This window comes from Capricornis sumatraensis, chromosome 5 (genome assembly GCF_032405125.1).
Source record: "Capricornis sumatraensis isolate serow.1 chromosome 5, serow.2, whole genome shotgun sequence".
Classification (NCBI taxonomy): domain Eukaryota; kingdom Metazoa; phylum Chordata; class Mammalia; order Artiodactyla; family Bovidae; genus Capricornis; species Capricornis sumatraensis.
Genome location: NC_091073.1, coordinates 12296159 through 12315104, shown reverse-complemented (window position 1 = coordinate 12315104; position 18946 = coordinate 12296159). Strand labels below are relative to the sequence as shown.

The following is an 18946-nucleotide window of genomic DNA, read 5'->3' as shown; positions in this document are numbered from 1 at the left end:
CAGGAATGATTCAAGCACAGTCCCCGCTTGCTATTTGACTGGTCAGCACTTAAATGTGATTTGAATTTATTCTAAATTGTTCCATTGATTTTTTTTTTTCCAAAAGTAAAAACCTCATTGTATTCACACACCCCAAGACTAGGTACCTGACTGGCTTTTCTGGTCCCCTGCTCTGGCAGCCAAGAGTCCTGCTACTTGATATGGAAATAGAGATTTGGGGCCACTCAAGTCACAGAGAAGTCTGCGCTTTCAGGGGTAACTGCCCACTGGACAAGGCCAGATTTCACCCCGCCTCAGATTCCATCCAAGACCATGTGGTTGACCCACATCCAAGTACCAGCGGCCCAGACCAAATGGTGGGTCAGGGGAATGGCAGGTTCCTGGAGGGCCCAGTGCTCTTGGCCGCCACGCTCCGGAGGCTGTCTGCTGCCCAAGGACGTGGGCAAGAGCAGCTCTGCCCCGGCCCATCCTCTCTGTGTCTGGCACACGGCTCCCGTGGTCTGTGGGCTCCACGGTACCGGTGCTTCTGTAAGCCCCAAAGGGAGATGGAAAGTGAACCCTCACTCACCTGCCAGACAGTCTGACCTGCTCTCCTCTAGCTCTGTTGCCACAGGGCTGCACCTTGAATCCATTCCTTTTTAAAAAGTTGGAAGGGTCTCCTTGGATAGTGAAGCAGGTGTTTCCTGGCACGAAGAACTATTAATAGCAGTGCCTTGGAATTTGAATGCTGGCTTTGAGAGCCTCACTGTTTCTGATCCTAAACGCGGACTTGACACTTGTCTCCGAATTTTTACTTGAGCTGGAGGTGATCTGACAACCGCTGCTCCCTACCAGTCCTGGCTTTCACCCCAATGTGTCCAGTGCTTGATGGAGGTACTTTACACTGTGGCCCCAAGACTGGAAACTAGTGGGCTGTGATCTGGCTGGGTGTGGTTGTCCAAGGCACGGTGCCCAGTTTCGTTCCACTTTAGCGATTCCTTCCTTCCACTATTTTTACCCTGTCTTTTTGTTGTTGTTCAGTCACTCAGTGACTCTTTGCGACCCCATGGACTGCAGCATGCCAGGCTTCTCTGTCCTTCACCGTCTCCCAGAGCTTGCTCAAACTCATGTCCGCTGAGTCGGTGATGCCATCTCCTGTCTTTGCTTTTTTTGATCACTGCCTTCTTGATGAGGAAGATACAAAAAGTCTAAGACAGAGAACCCCACTGGTAGGGAGGGAATGCCAGGATTGTTGGCGACAAAATGATGCTCTGAATGAAAACAGGAGACCTCCTGTCTCCTCGGCTGTATCCTGCAATGTCTGCGGAGTGAGTGGCCCAGCAGTGGGATGGTTCTTTCACAAGTGTTACACATGCACTCACTCAGAGAAGCTGGTCTTCACCTCTAATATTCCTGTCTGCTTCCCCCAAGTGTCTTGGATGCCTGTTGGGCTTTTCTGCAGTCCCCGAAGCCCCCGGATGCTGTGGTGACCCTGTGGAGAATGGAGATGCTGGCCCAGCGCGTGCTCGTCCTCCTTGCAGGTGAGCTGCTCTTGGGAGAAGGTTGGTCCCCACATGTTTCCAGAGCTTAACTGGCCACGAGATGGTTGGATGCCCTTGAGCTACTCTTGGGCTCAACTGCAGCCTTCTTGCCGGGTTCCCTAGACCCTGAGGACCCCTCTCCCCCTGTCCCCAGCACTGTGACCTCCAGCCAAGGTGAACATCCCCCTCCCTGCTCCAAGCTCTGCCTCCAGGCTATGTCTCTGCTCGTGGAATGTGCTTCCCTGTCTCTGCAGCCTGAACTTCAGCCATGCCCTCTGGCTGGAGCCAGGGCATCTCTTCCAGGAGGAATGCCTGCGTCCCCTTTGTGTCCCGTTTGCTGGTGGTAACCTTGAGTTGACCTCTATCTAATGTGGTATTAAGGCTCCTATTTCTTAAGTCTCCTTCCTCTGCCCGAGTCAATGTTCTTTGAAGGCAGCAGCTGTGTCTCTGTCTCCTGTGCATGCCCAGTGCCTGGCGTGGAAGATCACTCTACTTACAGGTGCTGGGTGCTCCATGCAGTGACTCGACTCCTGGAACACTTTCTCTAAAGTCCTGGCACTAAGTGCTTGTCTTTAAGTTTGCTGGAACCTCTCCTGCATTTGTTTGCTACTTCACTGAGAACAGGATCTGTTACTCACTCAGTTCTGTCTCCATGATACTCAGCATAGAGTCTGTGACAGTGAGTCATTGCTACTTACACTGTAAATGAATTCATTCATCCTTCTTAGCAAATCCGTTACTACAGATTTCAGGGACATTTCCCTGGCATACCACTGTGGAAGCAAAGTATCACGAGCTGCCTCATAAGGCTCCTGGGTGGTTTTTAGATCTCTTCCCATGACATGAACACTGGCCTCAGAGCACTTTTGGACAGTGGACTGCACAGTGCTGCTGGAGTGTATCTCACCCATGCGTGCATGTTGCTGCTTTTTCATGCGTAGGCTCCAAAATGAGGCTTCACCCAGACCTCTTTTTTTTTTTTTAATTAAAAAAATGTTTTTTTGGCCACATTCCTTTGTGGCTCAAAAAATCTGCCTGCAATGCAGGAAACCTGGGTTTGATCCCTTGGTTGGGAAGATCCCCTGGAGAAGGGAATGGCAACCCACTCCAGTGTTCTTGCCTGGAGAATTCCATGGACAGAGCAGTCTGGCAGGATAGGGTCCATGGGGTCACAAAGATTCAGACATGACTGAATGACTGACACTGTCACACTTTCTGCTGCATGTGGAATCTTAGTTCTCTAACCAGGGATGGAGCCTGTGCCCCTGCATTGGAAGCACAGAGTCTCAACCATGCAAAGACTTCCTCAACCAGCACACAGCACTCTTGGTGCAGTCGGGCCTAAAGTTCTTGACAGCAGTGGTGTCAGGGATGTTGGGGAGATGGGTGTGAGCCCAGAGGAGGACACAGGGAAGCCGAGGTGGGCTGATCAGGAGAAGAGAGGAGCCGGGGTCAGTGGGGCAGGCTGTGAGCCCTGGGTCCTGCGTGGAGCCTGCCAGGCCAGCTCTGCACCCTCCTGTCGTCCCAGGTGGAGCCGACACCTTGTCTCACACTGCTGCCTCCTCCTGACTTGCTCTCTGATGACTTATTACTTAGATGATTATTCTCAGGTGAGGTGTTATGTCCTCTGGGAAGCTCTTCTTGGTGCCCCTGCCTGGGTTTGGTGGCCCTGTGTCAGGCCCCTTAGCTGTCCCTCTGGGCAGTGAGCCCATGGGCTCCTTGTGATTGCATTTGCACGTGGGGACTGGAGCTGGCAGCCGCTGGCAGAGCTTGGTGAGTGAATGAGCACGTGTCAGCGGCCCTCTTGGGATCAGGTCTCTGTCCCCTAAGACTCCTGCATGAGCGTGGTCTGTGAATTTTGCGCTGACATCCTGGAGGGAACGTGTGGCCCTGGTAGGCAGTGCCCGGGCCCAGGTGTCCCTGCGTGGCTGTGTGGCACTGGAGGAAACCCTGCAGAGGTTGCTCGGGGCTCAGTGCAAGCGTGGCCACTCACGCCACCGACAGTGGTTTAGGGCCTGTGTGTGGGGGCTGACTAAGGGTGTGGGCAGCAGAGCCTGGGGCTTTGGGAAGAGAGGCTCATTTGAGGCAGGACCCACTGTGTCGAGTGTTAGTGTTAGTTGCCCAGTCGTATCCAACTTGGCAACCCCATGGATGCAGCCCGCTAGGCTCCTCTGTCCATGTGATTCTCCAGGCAAGAATACTCTGGTGGGTTGCCCTTTCCTCCTCCAGGGAATCTTCCAGAACCAGGCATCAAATCCGGGTCTCCTGCATTGTTGGCAGATTCTTTGCCATCTGAGCCACCAGGGAAGATGTCACCTTTGATCTCACATTAAGTTGAATCATGGTGGCTGGGGCAGGGGAAGGACCAGGGCTTCCAGACCAAATGGGCTGGGGTCCAGAGCCTGTAGACACAGGCAGGCCGAGGGACGCCCTGAGCTTCACACAGAGGCTGGAGCTCGTAGCTATTTCCAAGTGAGAAGATGAAATCAGTGAGGCATGGACACATGGGTGCCTGGCATGGACTAGCCCTGCTCCTGCATTCTGTTAAGAGGGCAAGTTGAGTGTGGGTGACCCTGCCCACCGTTGGGACATCATCCCACAGCTTACAAAGAGCTGTTTGTAGCAAAAAACACAGGCTTAGCTTTGATCCACTCACTCACCTCTCTTTTGTAATACCTTCTTAAACCCAAGAATCGATGAATCTTTCAGTGACAGAGCAGGGGAGGAGTGAGGCTGGTCACGGAGGCAAGGTGAATTCATTTTATAAATGAAATCCCAGTTGTCATGTAGGTTTATTTATTTTTTTTTAAAGAAAATCTCTTTTTCCAGTTATAGATGTTATGAGTGTTACTGATGCTGTGTTATGCACCTCGGCTCACCTTTGGGTGGCTGACAGATATTTTCACATGCAGAGCTTGCACTCTAAAATATGGTTGCTTATCTGACATAGTGAACCCAGCCACACTTTAAAGCATAATTATTTCACTGTTTTATAGTCAGCTAATGTAATGGCTTTTAAATGAATTAAGCATTCATCAATACCTGAATTTATATGTATTTTGGCATTCTGTACTGCATTTGCCAAATGAATATAGCACACTTGAGTCACTTCATTACTGAAGATTAATTTCTAATTTTTTTATTTCATTTCAAGAAAATCCAAGCATGTCATGCTTAAGCATGACTAACATTCAAACTTCATCTCCACTTTCCTTATTAAGTTGTCACTCCATTCTGTAGTGACAGGCCCAGAGAAGTTACAAACGCCAGCCAATAGGGTATTGGGGTAGAATGGGCCAAAATGGGCAAGTCGTCGTCTTCTGTCACGCAGAGGGAATACAGTCAGATCTGTTACAATGACGGTTGACAATGAAGTAGTGATTTGTGTATCACAGAGTTAAGTTCAGCAACACCATGAGGAAAGTAACATTTTTGTCCTTTGGATCTAGTTCGTGAAATACATTAGAAAAGTCTGCCTGGGAACAGGGTGTGTAGTTCGACAGCTCTTAAACCAAAAGGGACCTCGTAGTCACCTTTGACTCGGTTTGATCTGGTTTCCCAAAGTGGCAAACAAAGGTCCAGAAAGTGTGAGTGACTTGCCCAGGGCCTGGGGTGTGGGGGAGAAGTCAGAGTCCCTCTTCAGTGGAGAAGCACAGAAGGGCTGACCAAACAGAGAAGAGGGTCTGGACAGGGAGATGTGCCAGGCATGCGGGTGGCCTGATGTGACCAAATGCTGGAATAATGCCAATAGCAGGTGGGAAGAGCCAGGACTGGTTTGAGGGGGCAGGTCTGCAGAGGCCAAGTGAGGTGCCGCAGGAATGGGCCTGGGAGGTAGGGGACAGAGGCTAGCATTTCCGAGCCTCCTGGGCAGCTGCAGGACAGTGTTAGTGGTGGGGCAGCTACATCTCCAAAACAGAGGGTCCATTTGTTCTCAAGGCTTCCCTGGTGGCTCTGACGGTAAAGAATCCACTTGCATTGCAGGAAACTTGGATTCGACCCTAGGGTTGGGAAGATCCCCTGGAGGAGGAAATGGCAACCCACTCCAGTATTCTTGCCTGGAGAATCCCGGGGTCAGAGGAGCCTGGTGGGGTCACAAAGCGTCAGACACGACTGAGTGACTAAGCACACACACATTTGTCCTCAAAGATGCATGCTGGATGCTTCATGTACCTTACCTTATTCATTTTCCATTTTAATGAGATTACTTGTATTTTTAACAATAATATGTTGGATTTCAAAATCAGAGAAATAGCAAGATTAATGAGAAAATATAAACTAAGGTGGCCCTGGGTGGTCTGCTTTTGGAAAGTATTTGGGTTTATTCTATGCACTCTACTTTGTCTGCAGTTCAAAACCATTTAAAAAAAAGAATTTTTGAGAAACAATGTAAAAAGTGTAAGAAGCAGGACTGTTGCTTTTTTCCCCCCCTATGTGAAAATGACAGAAGTTTTGTTATTCGTGAGAGTACATTTCATCTTCTGTAAGGTGAAGACACAGAAGCACGTGTGAAGCCAGGGGCTGCACGCCTGCGGATGCACTAGGTTTGTGCATGCGCGGTGGAGCCCTCCGTGATTCCGCAGGGTGGGTCGCGAGGCTGCGCTGGGCAAGGTTGAGAGCAGCCGGGAGGCAAGGCACTTGTAGTCCTGAGAAGACAAGAGGTCAGGAGCCTCGGGAAGGAGTGGAGAGCGAGTGAGATGGAGCTGCAGGTTCCTTCACCAGCTGCCTGCTTTAGGAAGAGCGCGTGGCCCAGGGTGGAGGCGAGTTGGGGGGAGGGAGTGGCGGGGGACAGGCCTGTCAGGGTGTTGCCCTGTCCGGGGGATGACCTGGGGGCTCTGGACAAGGCACAGTGTCCAGAGGTGTTGAGTGTGACTGACAGTGGGGGTTGTGAGGAGCCAGGAGGTACTCCCAGGATGCCTCATCTAAAGGGTGGAGGGTGGGGGCCTGCCGTCCATCCTGTGTGTGTGTGTGTGTGTGTGTGTGCGCGCGTGTGCATGCATGTGTGAGCAAGAGAGCTCGAGCAAGCGAGAGATGCACCTTCACACTGAGGTCCTTCTTGTCGCTATTCCAGGCCTGTTGGTGAAAACCAAGACTGTCCTGGGCAAAGTGGGGGCCGGGGGCACGTTGCCCAACGGGTGTGAAGAGGGGGCCATTTGGGGCCAGGGGAGAAAGATCTTAACTTTTATACTTTCAGTTAGACCAGAATAAAACTGGGTTTATTTAGTTGCATTTGAGATCAAAAGAAGCAGCGTCCCCCTCATTTCTGGTAGTGTTAGAATTCTTTATGAATCTGAGTCATTTTGAACCTTTAAATGGTACCTTTGTGAGAGCCGGGGAGAACTGCATACCGATGGCTTCTCTATGTGTTTCCTCTGCAGAAAACCACTCTCTGACGAAGGACGTATTGTGTGCCGCTCTGCACTGTGAGCAGAGCGTGGCGAGGCTTTTGCTGTTATCTGCCCTGCGAGGTGTGGCTCTGGTGCACGACCACTACCAGGTTTGGCATCCTTGATGTGTCAGAGACCTTCCTATTCCTTATGACTGGCCCGTGCAGGACAGTTTCCTGTTCCAGGCTTGCTGGCTTGGTCCTAAAGATAAGGGACCATGGTGCAGAGCTGTGTGGGGAGTCAGGGCTGCAGACTGGGTGTGCACACCTCCTCCCCCAGGTCTTCCAGCTGCTGCTTGAGTGGCTGGCACAGGCTTGGCACAGCTGGTTGTTAAATGTTTGAGAGTTTTGCAGGCTGGTTCTTAAACATAGACATCATTAAGAATCCAATTATATTTGGTAAAATAAAGTTGAAAACAAAGACACTGAACATTCAAGATTCCTCACTTCCTAATTAGTTTAGCATGTTTTGCTCTTGTCTGAGAAGGTTTGCGCTCCTTTATCTGCACAGTGGGCATGCTACTTCTGGTCTCTTCCCCATCCTGTGTTCAGTGACATCACGCTGCCTGTTTGAGTAGGTCATGCCGAGAGTCTGGCAGGCAGAAGGAGCATGGGGGCAGAGGAAAAAGCCATGTGTGCGTGAGTTCTGCCACAAAGGAGGAAGTGAATAGTCTGGTCTGATGGACCGCCCAACCCCACGCTCCCCAGGCCTCAGATGGACAAGACTCCGGCTGAGGCCTCACGCTCTGAACACTGATGGTCCCAGGCTTCTCGTCTTCCTTGCTCCACAATTCAGAGGTTCCGTGCGGTGGCCTCTTTAGGGGACTTGCATTTTGGTGCTCAAATCACATGTAGAGAAGTTCGTTTGTACCCAGGGAACCCCAAGGCAGGGACTCAGAGCCCAGGCCTCTCTACTGTGACGCCTCAGAATTCTTCACATTGAACTTCCTTGGAACACACATTTGTTAGTTCTCTGATCATCTGAACAATTCATGACTTTCCTTTGTGAGAGTGATCAGTGGCAGTTTTGAGAAAGATATTTAGAAGCGTTATTAAAATATAATGTGTTCTCTCAGCCTTAGCACCATCTTTTGAGAAACCTCTGTGCCCTGAGAGTGAAGTGGAGAAAGAAGCCATTGTGCAGGCTGAAATGCAAAAGAAAAAAGATGAGGCAGAGGCCCAAGCAGACTTGTACACCCATGGCAGCCACAGAGGCAGGAACAAAGGAAGCCAGAGGCCAGGGACGCTGGGACAAATTGCTGGACTGCATGTCTACTACCCAGAACTCGTCTCAATGGATCTGGAACTTTGAATGGTTTCCACGGCCGTTCTGATCTCCTCAACCACCTTTGAGAGACTCATCTTGCTTGTATCAAAGCAGTCCCTTTTGGTCCTTTGCCCTGGACCTGCGATATTATGGACTCGTTCTCTTCTCAGTTGTGACTGAATGTAACGTGTGCAGTAACTCATCTCTTTTGCTGTCTTAGCTGAAGGGAAAAAAAAATTAGTATGTGTTGACTTGCATGAGATAGGGCTTCCCTGGTGGCCAGTGGTAAAGAATCCGCTGGCCAGTGCAGAAAACTAGGGTTCAATCCCTGGGTCAGGAAGAGTACCTAGAGAAGGAAATGGCAACCCACTCCAGTGCTGTTGCCTGGAGAATCCCGTGGACAAAGGAGCCTGGCGGACTACAACCCACGGGGTCACAGAGAGTCACACGTGACTGGGCACGCATGAATTACATGAGATGCCTTCCCCAAATCACCGCAACCTGGGACTGTGCTTGCAGCATCAGGAAGAACGGGGTGATGAAATAGATCAATTCTGATGATGTGAAATAAATGAGACACAGCAGAACTATATTTAAAATGGATAACCAACAAGGACCTACTGTATAGTACAGGGAATTCTGCCCAGTGATATGTGGCAGCCTGGATGGGAGGGGAGCTTGGGGAGAATGGATACTTGTATATGGATGAGTCCCTTTGCTGGTCACCGGAAACTACCATAACATTGTTAATTGGCTATACCCCAATACAAAATTAGAAGTGTTAAGTTTGAAAGAAAAATGATATACAGTGGAACTGCCGAGTCCAGGGAAGTGTGTATAGGTTTATATGTGTGCCTGAACATATAAAAACATGTGATCTCCTGCTTTTGGGGTCATTTTATATTTTAAGTTATATTTGCCAGTTTTATGATTTACAGGTATTTTAAATTCTTCTCAATTTATAGGTATTATATATTTTATAAAATAATCGGTCTTTTATACAGCTGTTTATGCTTGTAAAAGATGCTGATAATGTGTCCATGGAGTCTTAAGAGTCAGGGCTTAGACCAGGGATTCTTCGATGGGGCTTCTCCAAGCACCCGCTTCCCCTGCCAAAGAGTGGCCTGGCACCTTCTTTGAAAAGTGTCTGTTTTCAGGCCAGGAGGCTGGGCAGTGCTGGTCCTCGCCATGTCCTTGTGTCCGCTGGGTAAATAACAGAGCAAGGCCCTCCTGGTTCCCGGCCAAGGGCTCCTTCCAAGGCCTTGCAGTGTGCAGCCAGGCAGTTGGGCAGGATCAGACATTCTCCGTCTCCTCTGCCCTGTTTCCTTAGAGTGAGGACGGTGGACTGACAGCTGTGTAGACAGTAGACTGATGGTCCATGTGATGCTTGGTGAGGATGCCTGCGTGTCTGGTTGAGCTCATGCCAACAGTCTCCAACTGTATCACTGCTGTGTTTTCTAGGAACTAGAAAAGATATGGACCTCTCCCTATCAGCTAAGCTGTGAAGGCCTTCACAGGAATCTCTCCAGAGCCTTGGAAAGCTTCAGAAGCAGTTTGGAAGATGCCAGCGAGCAGGACTGTGAATGCCAGCCTGGGCCGGCCTCCAAGCCACACACGTATGCCCTGGCGGGGCCCACGCAGCCTCAGTCTCTCTCTTCATAAGGGCGATGTCGCGCATTAGTAAATTATGGCTCTCAGGCAATAATGTGTAACACACACCATTAATGTACACATTAACGCATGTATTTTCTCACCCACACCAAAGTTTCCCATGACTTTAACTTTTGAAATTGTAAGTGGTAGGAGCAGCATTAGTGCTGAGGCTGGCTTTTTTGGCGATCAAGAAATTGAATCAAAATGTCGAGATTCAAGGTTACAATATGATAGTAAAGATGTTCTGTAGGGTCAGTCAGCGGTTTTCCAAAGCACCTTCATGCTGGATTAATTTTGCTCTGTGCTCTCAAAGTGTTCACCCTCAGAAGAGGAAGCTGGGGACTTGTTTCTGAAAATGACTTATTCCCGGAAGAGATGGTGTTCCTCTGACTGTTTGGTATCCTCATTTCTCGTACATTCCACGGTCTATCCTAACTGTTCTTTCTGCATTTATGAGAAGCCGTTTGTTATGCATCCTTACTCCCCTGCCTCCTCCTGCCTGGCAGGGGTGTCATGATATTAATGGGTGTTCACACACAGACACATCGTGTGTCCAATTATCTGAGAAATTTTAGGGAAACGCCATCTTGTTATCTAGCTCATTTCCTGGGAACTGAGGCAGTGTATTCAACCAACATTGTTCCTGGCGTTTTATCTCGCCTAAATTAGCTTTAATTTTCTGCCATTTTAGGTTGGCCCAAAGCCTGGAGAAGACTTTACTGTTGTCTGGGAATCCTGTAATGACTTTTCTTAGCAATGTCACAGTAGCTGAGGGTGAGTATGTAGTTCCTCCAAGTGTGCTTGGATTAAAAATTAAATTTAGTTTCTCACACAAATATATCATTAAAATAAAACATGTAAAGGGCGAGTTATGCAATCTGTATGTGGTAAATAGCAATTTAGAGCCTGGCTGCTCTGATGCATTTGGGGCTGAGAAGAAAGTCCTAGAATCCTGGGTACTAAAACGAAGAAAGGATGAGAGAAGCTTCTGTAGTCCAGGGGTCTCCCTGGCCCTGTCTCCCTGTCTTATAGATCCTGAAGCCGCTTTGCATCACCATGTCAGGTCCGAAGAATTCTGGCACATCTCTTGTTAGGAGAAGGGAGATGAATAGATGTGGGGAGAAGTGAGTTTCCTTGGTCACTGTTCCCTTGGAGGGGGACACCTCTTTCTAGAGTAAAATTTAAAATGCACAGGTCTTAGAGGAAGAAACTGGTCAGAATTGCCACATCATCTGGGGTTTTGTTTTACTTCTGATACAAATGATCGCAGCTCCCCCATGGAAGAGTAAGGTATGACTTTATTTGGTGCTTGTTATGGGCTGGAGGTACTGGAAGAACAGTCCTTGCCAGGTTTTCATGTTCAGATCTTGTCTTCACTACTTTAGTCAAGAGTAGCCCAAATATTTATTATTATAATATTTCCTTCCTTCTGATTGTCTTTCAGATGTAAAAGTAAAAGATTTGATGCAGAATATCAGCAAGTTAACTGAAGAGCTCCGATCTTCTCTGCACGTCTCAGATGGAACCATCAACAGTATTTTAGAAGCAAACATCTCCCACTCAAAGGTGGGGTTGCTGCTTCTGTTCATGGCTGGAGCTGCTGACCTCCTGTGGTCCTATCTCTACCCCATGGCTGGGGGTCCCCTGTGAACCATGTGTGTGTATTTGTTAATTGCTCAGGTGTGTCTTGGAGAAGGCAATGGCACCCCACTCCAGTACTCTTGCCTGGAAAATGCTATGGATGGAGGAGCCTGATAGGCTGCAGTCCATGGGGTCGCTAAGAGTCGGATACGACTGAGCGACTTCCCTTTCATGCATTGGAGAAGGAAATGGCAACCCACTCCAGTGTTCTTGCCTGGAGAATCCCAGGGACGGGGGAGCCTGGTGGGCTGCCGTCTATGGGGTTGCACAGAGTCGGACAGGACTGAAGTGACTTAGCAGCAGCAGCAGCAGGTATGTCTGACTGTTTGTGATCCCCTGGACTGTAGCCTGTCAGCCTCCTCTGTTCATGAAATTTAGCCAAGAATACTGGAGTAGGTAGCTGTTCCCTTCTCCAGGGGATCTTCCTGACCCAGGGATCCAACTTGAGTTTCCCACATTACAGGCAGATCTCTACCATCTAAGCCACCAGGGAAGCCCCTGAACCATGTAAATGGGGCCAGAAAGGAGACTGCAGAGCATGCTGGCAACCCAAGGGCATCATGATCCGCTGCCAAGACCTTGGAGTCTTCAGATTCATAATAGTGTCTTTACCAGAGTTCAGTTCACTTCAGTCACTTGGTTGTGTCCGACTCTTTGCAACCCCATGGATTGCAGCACGCCAGGCTTCCCTGTCCCATCACCAACTCTTGGAGCTTGCTTGAACTCATCATCAAGTCGGTGATACCATGCAACCATCTCATCCTCTGTTGTCTCCTTCTCCCGGCTTCAATCTTTCCCAGCATCAGGATCTTTTCCAATGAGTCCATTCTTCACATAAAGTATTGACCAAAGGATTGGACTTTCAGCTTCAACATCAGTCCTTCCAGTGAATATTCAGGACTGATTTTCTTTAGGATGAACTGGTTGGATCTCCTTGCAGTCCAATGGACTCTCAAGAGTCTTCTCCAACACCATAGTTCAAAAGCATCAGTTCTTTGGCACTCAGCTTTCTTTAGGGTCCAGCTCTCACATCCATACATGACTACTGAAAAAACCATAGCTTTGACTAGATGGAGCTTTGTTCGCAAAGTAACATCTGCTTTTTAATATGCTGTCTAGGGTGGTCATAGCTTTTCTTCCAAGGAGCAAGCATCTTTTAATTTCATGGCTGCAGTCACCATCTGCTCTGATTTTGGAGCCCCCCCAAAATCAAGTCTGTCACTGTTTCCATTGTTTCCCCATTTGTTTGCCATGAAATGATGGGACTGGATGCCATGATCTTAGTTTTCTAAATGTTGAGTTTTAAGTCAACTTCTTCACTCTCCTCTTTTATCAAGAGGCTCTTTAGTTCTTTGGTTTCTGCCATAAGGGTGGTGTCATCTGCATATCTGAAGTTATTGATATTTCTGCCGGCAATCTTGATTCCAGGTTGTGCTTCATCCAGCCCAGCATATTGTATGATATACTCTTCATATAAGTTAAATAAGTGGGGTGACAAAATACAGCCTTGACGTACTCCTTTCCCGACTTGGAACCAGTTTGTTGTTCCATGTCCGATTCTAACTGATGCTTCTTGTCCTGCATACAGATTCCTCAGGAGGCAGGTCAGGTCGTCTGGTATTCCCATCCCTTTAAAAATTTTCCACAGTTTGTTGTGATCCACACAGTCAAAGGCTTTGGCATAGTCGATAAAGCAGAAGTAGATGTTTTTCTGGAACTCTCTTGCTTTTCTGATGACCCAACGGATGTTGGCAATTTGATCCCTGGTTCCTCTGCCTTTTCAAAATCCAGCTTGAATATCTGGAAGATCATGGTTCACGAACTGTTGAAGCCTGGCTTGGAGAATTTTGAGCATTACTTTGCTAGCGTATGAGATGAGTGCAATTGTGCGGTTGTTTGAACATTCTTTGGCATTGCCTTTCTTTGGGATTGGAATGAAGACTGACCTTTACCAGTCTTGCAGCCACTGCTGAGTTTTCAAATTTGCTGGCATGTTGAGTGCAGCACTTTCACAGCATTATCTTTCAGGCTTTGAAATAGCTCAACTGGAATTCCTTCACCTCCACTAACTTTGTTTGTAGTGGTGCTTCCTAAGGCCCACTTGACTTCACATTCCAGGATGTCTGGCTCTAAATGAGTGATCACACCATTGTGAATATCTGGGTCGTGAAGATCTTTTTTGTACAGTTCTTCTGTGTATTCTTGCCACCTCTTCTTAATGTCTTCTGCTTCTGTTAGGTCCATACCATTTCTGTCCTTTATTGTGCCCATCTTTGCATGAAATGTTCCCTTGGTATCTCTAGTTTTCTTGATGAGATCTCTAGTCTTCCCCATTCTATTGTTTTCCTCTATTTCTTTGCATGATTGCTGAGGAAGGTTTTCTTATCTCTCCTTGTTATTCTTTGGAACTCTGCATTCAGATGGGTATATCTTTCCTTTTCTCCTTTACCTTTAGCTTCTCTTCTTTTCTCAGCTACTTGTAAGGCCTCCTCAGCTAACCATTTTGCCTTTTTGCATTTCTTTTTCTTGGGAATGATCTTGATCCCTGTCTCCTGCACAATGTCACAAACCTCTGTCCATAGTTCTTCAGGCACTCTGTCTATCGGATATAATCCCTTGAATATATTTCTCACTTCCACTGTATAATTGTAAGGAATTTGATTTAGGTCATACCTGAATGGTCTAGTGGTTTTCCTTACTTTCTTCAATTTTAGTCTGAATTTGTCAATAAGGAGTTCATGATCTGAGCCACAGTCAGCTCCTGGTCTTGTTTTTGCTGACTGTGTAGAGTTTCTCTATCTTTGGCTGCAGAGAATATAATCAGTCTCACTTCGGTACTGACCATCTGGTGAATGTCCACGTGTAGAGATGTATCTTGTGTTGTTGGAAAATGGTGTTTGCTACGACCAGTGCATTCTCTTGGCAAAACTCTGTCAGCCTTTGCCCAGCTTCATTTTTTACTCCAAGGCCAAATTTGACTGTTACTCCAGGTATCTCTTGACTTCCTACTTTTGCATTCTTATCCCCTATGATGAAATGGACATCCATTTTGGGTGTTAGTTCTAGAAAATCCTGTAGGTCTTCATAGAACTGTTCAGCTTCTTCAGCATTACTAGTTGGGGCATAGGCTTGGATTACCATGATATTGAATGGTTTGCCTTGGAAATGAACAGAGATCATTCTGTCATTTTTGAGATTGTATCCAAGTACTGCATTTCAGACTCTTTTGTTAACTATGATGGCTACTCCATTTTTTCTAAGGGATTATTTCCCACAGTAGTAGATATAATGGTCATCTGAGTTAAATTCACCATTTCCAGTCCATTTTAGTTCGCTGACGTTCCTAAAATGTCAATGTTCACTCTTGCTATCTCCTGTTTGACCACTTCCAATTTACCTTGATTGATGGACCTAATGAATGGTTGTTGCTGACCCACGAAAAGACACAGGGATTCTTGGCCTCCAGAAGAGAAGAACTCAGTCCGGGCCAGAGTTGAGGCTTGATCGCTCAGAGCTTTTGGGCAATAGAGTTTTATTAAAGTACAAAAGGGATAGAGAAAACTTCTGACACAGATATCAGAAGAGGGAAGGACGAGTACCCCCTTGCTAGTGTTAGCAATGGAGTTATATACCTTATACCTTTTAATTAGTTATTATAGTGAATCAAAAGAATGTCTCAAGTTTGTGAAAATTTTACCAGACCTACTTTCACAATTTACAGTTTAGGACACCAGGATTGGAATTTAACAGTAGAAGATGCTCCGAATCTACTGCTGTAATATACATTCTATGATATCAGGATTAGTCAGGTTTTCAGGAAGGAGAAACTGCCCTCCAGCCGGATACATTGTTGTTATATAATCCCTGCTGCTGCTGCTAAGTCGCTTCAGTCATGTCTGACTCTGCGCGACCCCATAGACGGCAGCCCACCAGGCTCCCCCATCCCTGGGATTCTCCAGGCAAGAACACTAGAGTGGGTTGCCATTTCCTTCTCCAGTGCATGAAAGAGAAGTCGCTCAGTCGTGTTCGACTTTTAGCGACCCCATAGACAGCAGCCCACCAGGCTCCCCCGTCCCTGGCGTTCTCCAGGCAAGTACACTGGAGTGGGTTGCCATTTCCTTCTCCAATGCATGAAAGTGAAAAGTGAAAGTGAAGTCGCTCAGTTGTGTCCAACTCTGAGCGACCCCATGGACCACAGCCTACCAGGCTCCTCTGCCCATGGGATTTTCCAGGCAAGAGTACTGGAGTGGGGTGCCATTTCCTTCTCCAACAATCCCTGGTATAGAGTTTAAACTGAATTGTGTAATTGAGACTAAGGAATGCAGAGGGAAAAAACGTTTGTCCTTTTCTCCTCCTTGAGAATTCCAGACCTCCAGTCTCCACTTCAAGAGCCCCAGACCCCTTTCTCCTCTTTGGGGACCCTGAACTTCTTATCAGTCTGCCTAGGAATTGACTCTCTCACTAACATTCCAGGTTCCTATGCACTGTTGTTCTTTATAATTGTTGTCTGGACTTTTCCAGAGTTAGAAAGGGTAAAATTGGTGGTGATGTTTGTTCCTGATTCCCAAACTGATTTCCTTTCAGTAGGGAATGCTGTCCCACCAGACAGCATGTTGGAGCAGTGTGGCAGCAGCGGGCAGGCCAGCGCCTGGTTGGAGAGGAGCACTGAGGAGGCCCCAGGAGGAAGGAGATGGGGACACAGGCTGGGTTTGCCCATGCAAGGCACAGCAGGTCAATTTCATCTGGACCTTCCGCAAGTGCTTTGCTGAGATCACCTTTTGGCTTGTTGCATGGGGCTTACTTCCCTGTTGGTAAAGAATCTGCCTGCAGTATGGGAGACCCAGGTCTGATCCCTGGGTCAGGAAGAACCCCTGGAGAAGGAAATGGACAACTCACTCCAGTATTCTTGCCTGGAGAATTTCATGGACAAAGGAGCTTGGCGGGCTATAGTTCATAGGGTCGCAGAGTCCATCATGAGTGAGTGTCACATACACACAAACTGCCAGAAGCCATCGCCATGAAAATGGTTCTAGAGTGACCATATCTATTGACAATCAGCTGGACCTCAATGAGCATTTATTTTCATGTTGAGTCTTGTTATCTAAACGTGAGCCTTGACAAGTAGGTCAGTTAATGAAGAATTAATCTGCATTAAGAAAGAAATGAATTGGAAGCTAGGAATCCTCAATTTACAGTTACAGTCTGAACTTGTCTGTGGCGAGTTACACTCCTCTTTCTTCAAGGAGAATGCTGAAGGTAGCTTATTGGCCTCCACGCGTGCAGGGGGTGTGGGGGTGTGGGCGTCCGGCTGCGGTGGGACACTACCTCCTACACTGCCTCAGTTGTAAACAGTGATTCAGATCTGCCTTCAAACCTTTGCTCACGACAGCTTGCCTCAGGACCAGAGCAGTGGATTAATTTAAGTAGCCGACCTGCGGGTCTGTACAAGGAGGGTCAGGGCCCTTTTAGATTCAGAGTTACAAAGGGGCACTCATGGTAAAGAACCTGCCTACCAGGGGAGGACACATAAGAGCCCCAGGTTCAATCCCTGCATCGGGACGATCCCCTGGAGGAGGGCACGGCAACCCTCTCCAGTGTTCTTGCTTGGGAAATCCCGTGGACAGAGGAGCCTGGTGGGCTAAAGTCTGCAACTGAAGCGACGTAGCACAGCAGAGGTTGCGGCCTAATTAGCAAGCGGCCGCCAGGTGTCGCTGCCGCTCTGCCGCGGGAGGGCTGGGCCCTGCGAGGGCTGAGGTCTAAGGCGCCTTTGCGGTTGAGGTGGCTGTGCAGTGCTTTCTCTGTGCGTGTCTTTCTGACCATGTGAATCACTGCGGATGGCCACCCGAGTGGCTGGATGGTGAGGCTATCGGCAGGGGAGTTTAAAAAGCTTGCATTCTTGGGATTCAAATTAGTAATGTAAATTAGTAATATTTGCTGTGCTACCAAAGTGGATACACGAACTCATGTGTGCCTACAAATCTGAGGTACTAAATTCATGGTGGGTTAGATGACACTTGGGCCCTAGATTCTTCTAGGTTGTTAGGTCGATGGCAGCATCTCTTAATACATATTATCAGTAGTAACTTTCTGGCGTTTCTCTCTTTGAATTTCTCTGCCTTTCCCTGGGTCGGGAAGATCCCCTGGAGAAGGAAATGGCAACCCACTCCAGTATTCTTGCCTGGAGAATTCTGTGGATTGAGGAGCCTGGTAGGCTACAGTCCACGGGGTCTCAGAGAGTCGGAGCGACTTCAGACGCTCTGGAAGTCTGGAAGACTGGTTCTAGCTTCACTTCGCTTCGCCTTACCCTCAGACAGTGTTGAGTTCGTCACCTACCTCAGAGGTCTCAGAGCTTCCAGAACGTGGAGTCCGCAGTTCCCCAAAGGCAGCAGGTGTCTGTGAGCTGGCTTGCGAGATAAACAGACGTGTTTGTGCAGCAGAGTTCCAGAAGTGTGTGTGAGGTGGCGTTTCAGTGTGAGCCATGCAGTGGCTCGGTGGCGTGAGGAGCTGCCCTGAGGATGGGGCTGAGGGCTCAGATGGAAATGAGGAGAAACCCCCACTGTGAGAAGTCATGGGAGAGCCACGGGTTGGCTGACTCAACTCAGGTCAGCGCTCCCCAGGAGGCAGAAAGGGACAGAGCCGGGCTGACCGGTGGGGACACGGGCACCTGGGAAGGCCCTCTCTCCCCATGCTCTGTCCATGAACGCCTGTATCTCCAGGTTAAACCCGAATCATAGATTCCTAGGTCCTGGAGTCCACCTCCTGGGACTGAATCCCGCACCCCCACCCAAGACCAGCCAAGCTTCCTACGCTGGGATGTGGTGTTCTTGGCTCAGGTCAGCAGTGACTTCCTCCCTGTGTGTTCCAGGCCACGTTTTTATTCTTTAAAATGTCACAGAGAGGTCTAAGAGTTTAGGACCAAATAGACTGAGAGAGCAGCTAGAGGCTCTTCTTCTCCCGGGACCCTCTCAGCTGGGGAAGACTGGGTTCTAGCACCCTCAGCAGCTTTGTCCCTTCTCTCCCTCCAGCACCCAGGTACTTATGGAGGGAGGAAGGAAAGGGCTGCCCTGAGCTCTGATCTCTCCTGGGAGGCTTCTAAAAGGAGGAGGGACTCTGAAATCTTATTTACGTCCCTTGGGCAGAAATATGTGCATTTGGTGGGCCTGGCGCAGTTTCTGTCTCTCACTCGAGGCCGTCACTGAGCATCAGGAGCGACTGGTGCTCTGTTAGCTGAGAGATGCCTGGTCAGGATTCAGCCAGCTCCACACATCCCATTTGTTACAGCGCACAAGGCTTGTCTTCTGGAAAGCTGCAGTGGATAATTCTCGGTGTAACTTGCTTCAGAGCAGACCCCGGTAAACAACTGGCTCATTCTGGCTTTTCTCTTCCCTGAGAGAGAAAGAAATAATTACTTTGTGAGTGGAGTTAAAGAGTTTCTGGCCCACACAGAGGACTGTGGCCAGGTGTGCCCTTTAAGGGACTTCC

The 18946-nt window shown here is 48.4% G+C and overlaps 1 protein-coding gene across 1 annotated transcript in view; it reads left to right on the top strand.

Annotated features, from left to right (window-relative positions):
• ABCA13 (ATP binding cassette subfamily A member 13) overlaps window positions 1-18946 on the top strand; it is a 388784-nt gene that overhangs the window by 75358 nt on the left and 294480 nt on the right. The window contains exons 19-23 of the mRNA XM_068973151.1: window positions 1411-1520; window positions 6896-7014; window positions 9632-9786; window positions 10515-10597; window positions 11268-11389. Of these exons, the coding sequence (XP_068829252.1) occupies window positions 1411-1520; window positions 6896-7014; window positions 9632-9786; window positions 10515-10597; window positions 11268-11389 (589 nt within the window). The remainder of the gene's footprint in view (window positions 1-1410; window positions 1521-6895; window positions 7015-9631; window positions 9787-10514; window positions 10598-11267; window positions 11390-18946) is intronic.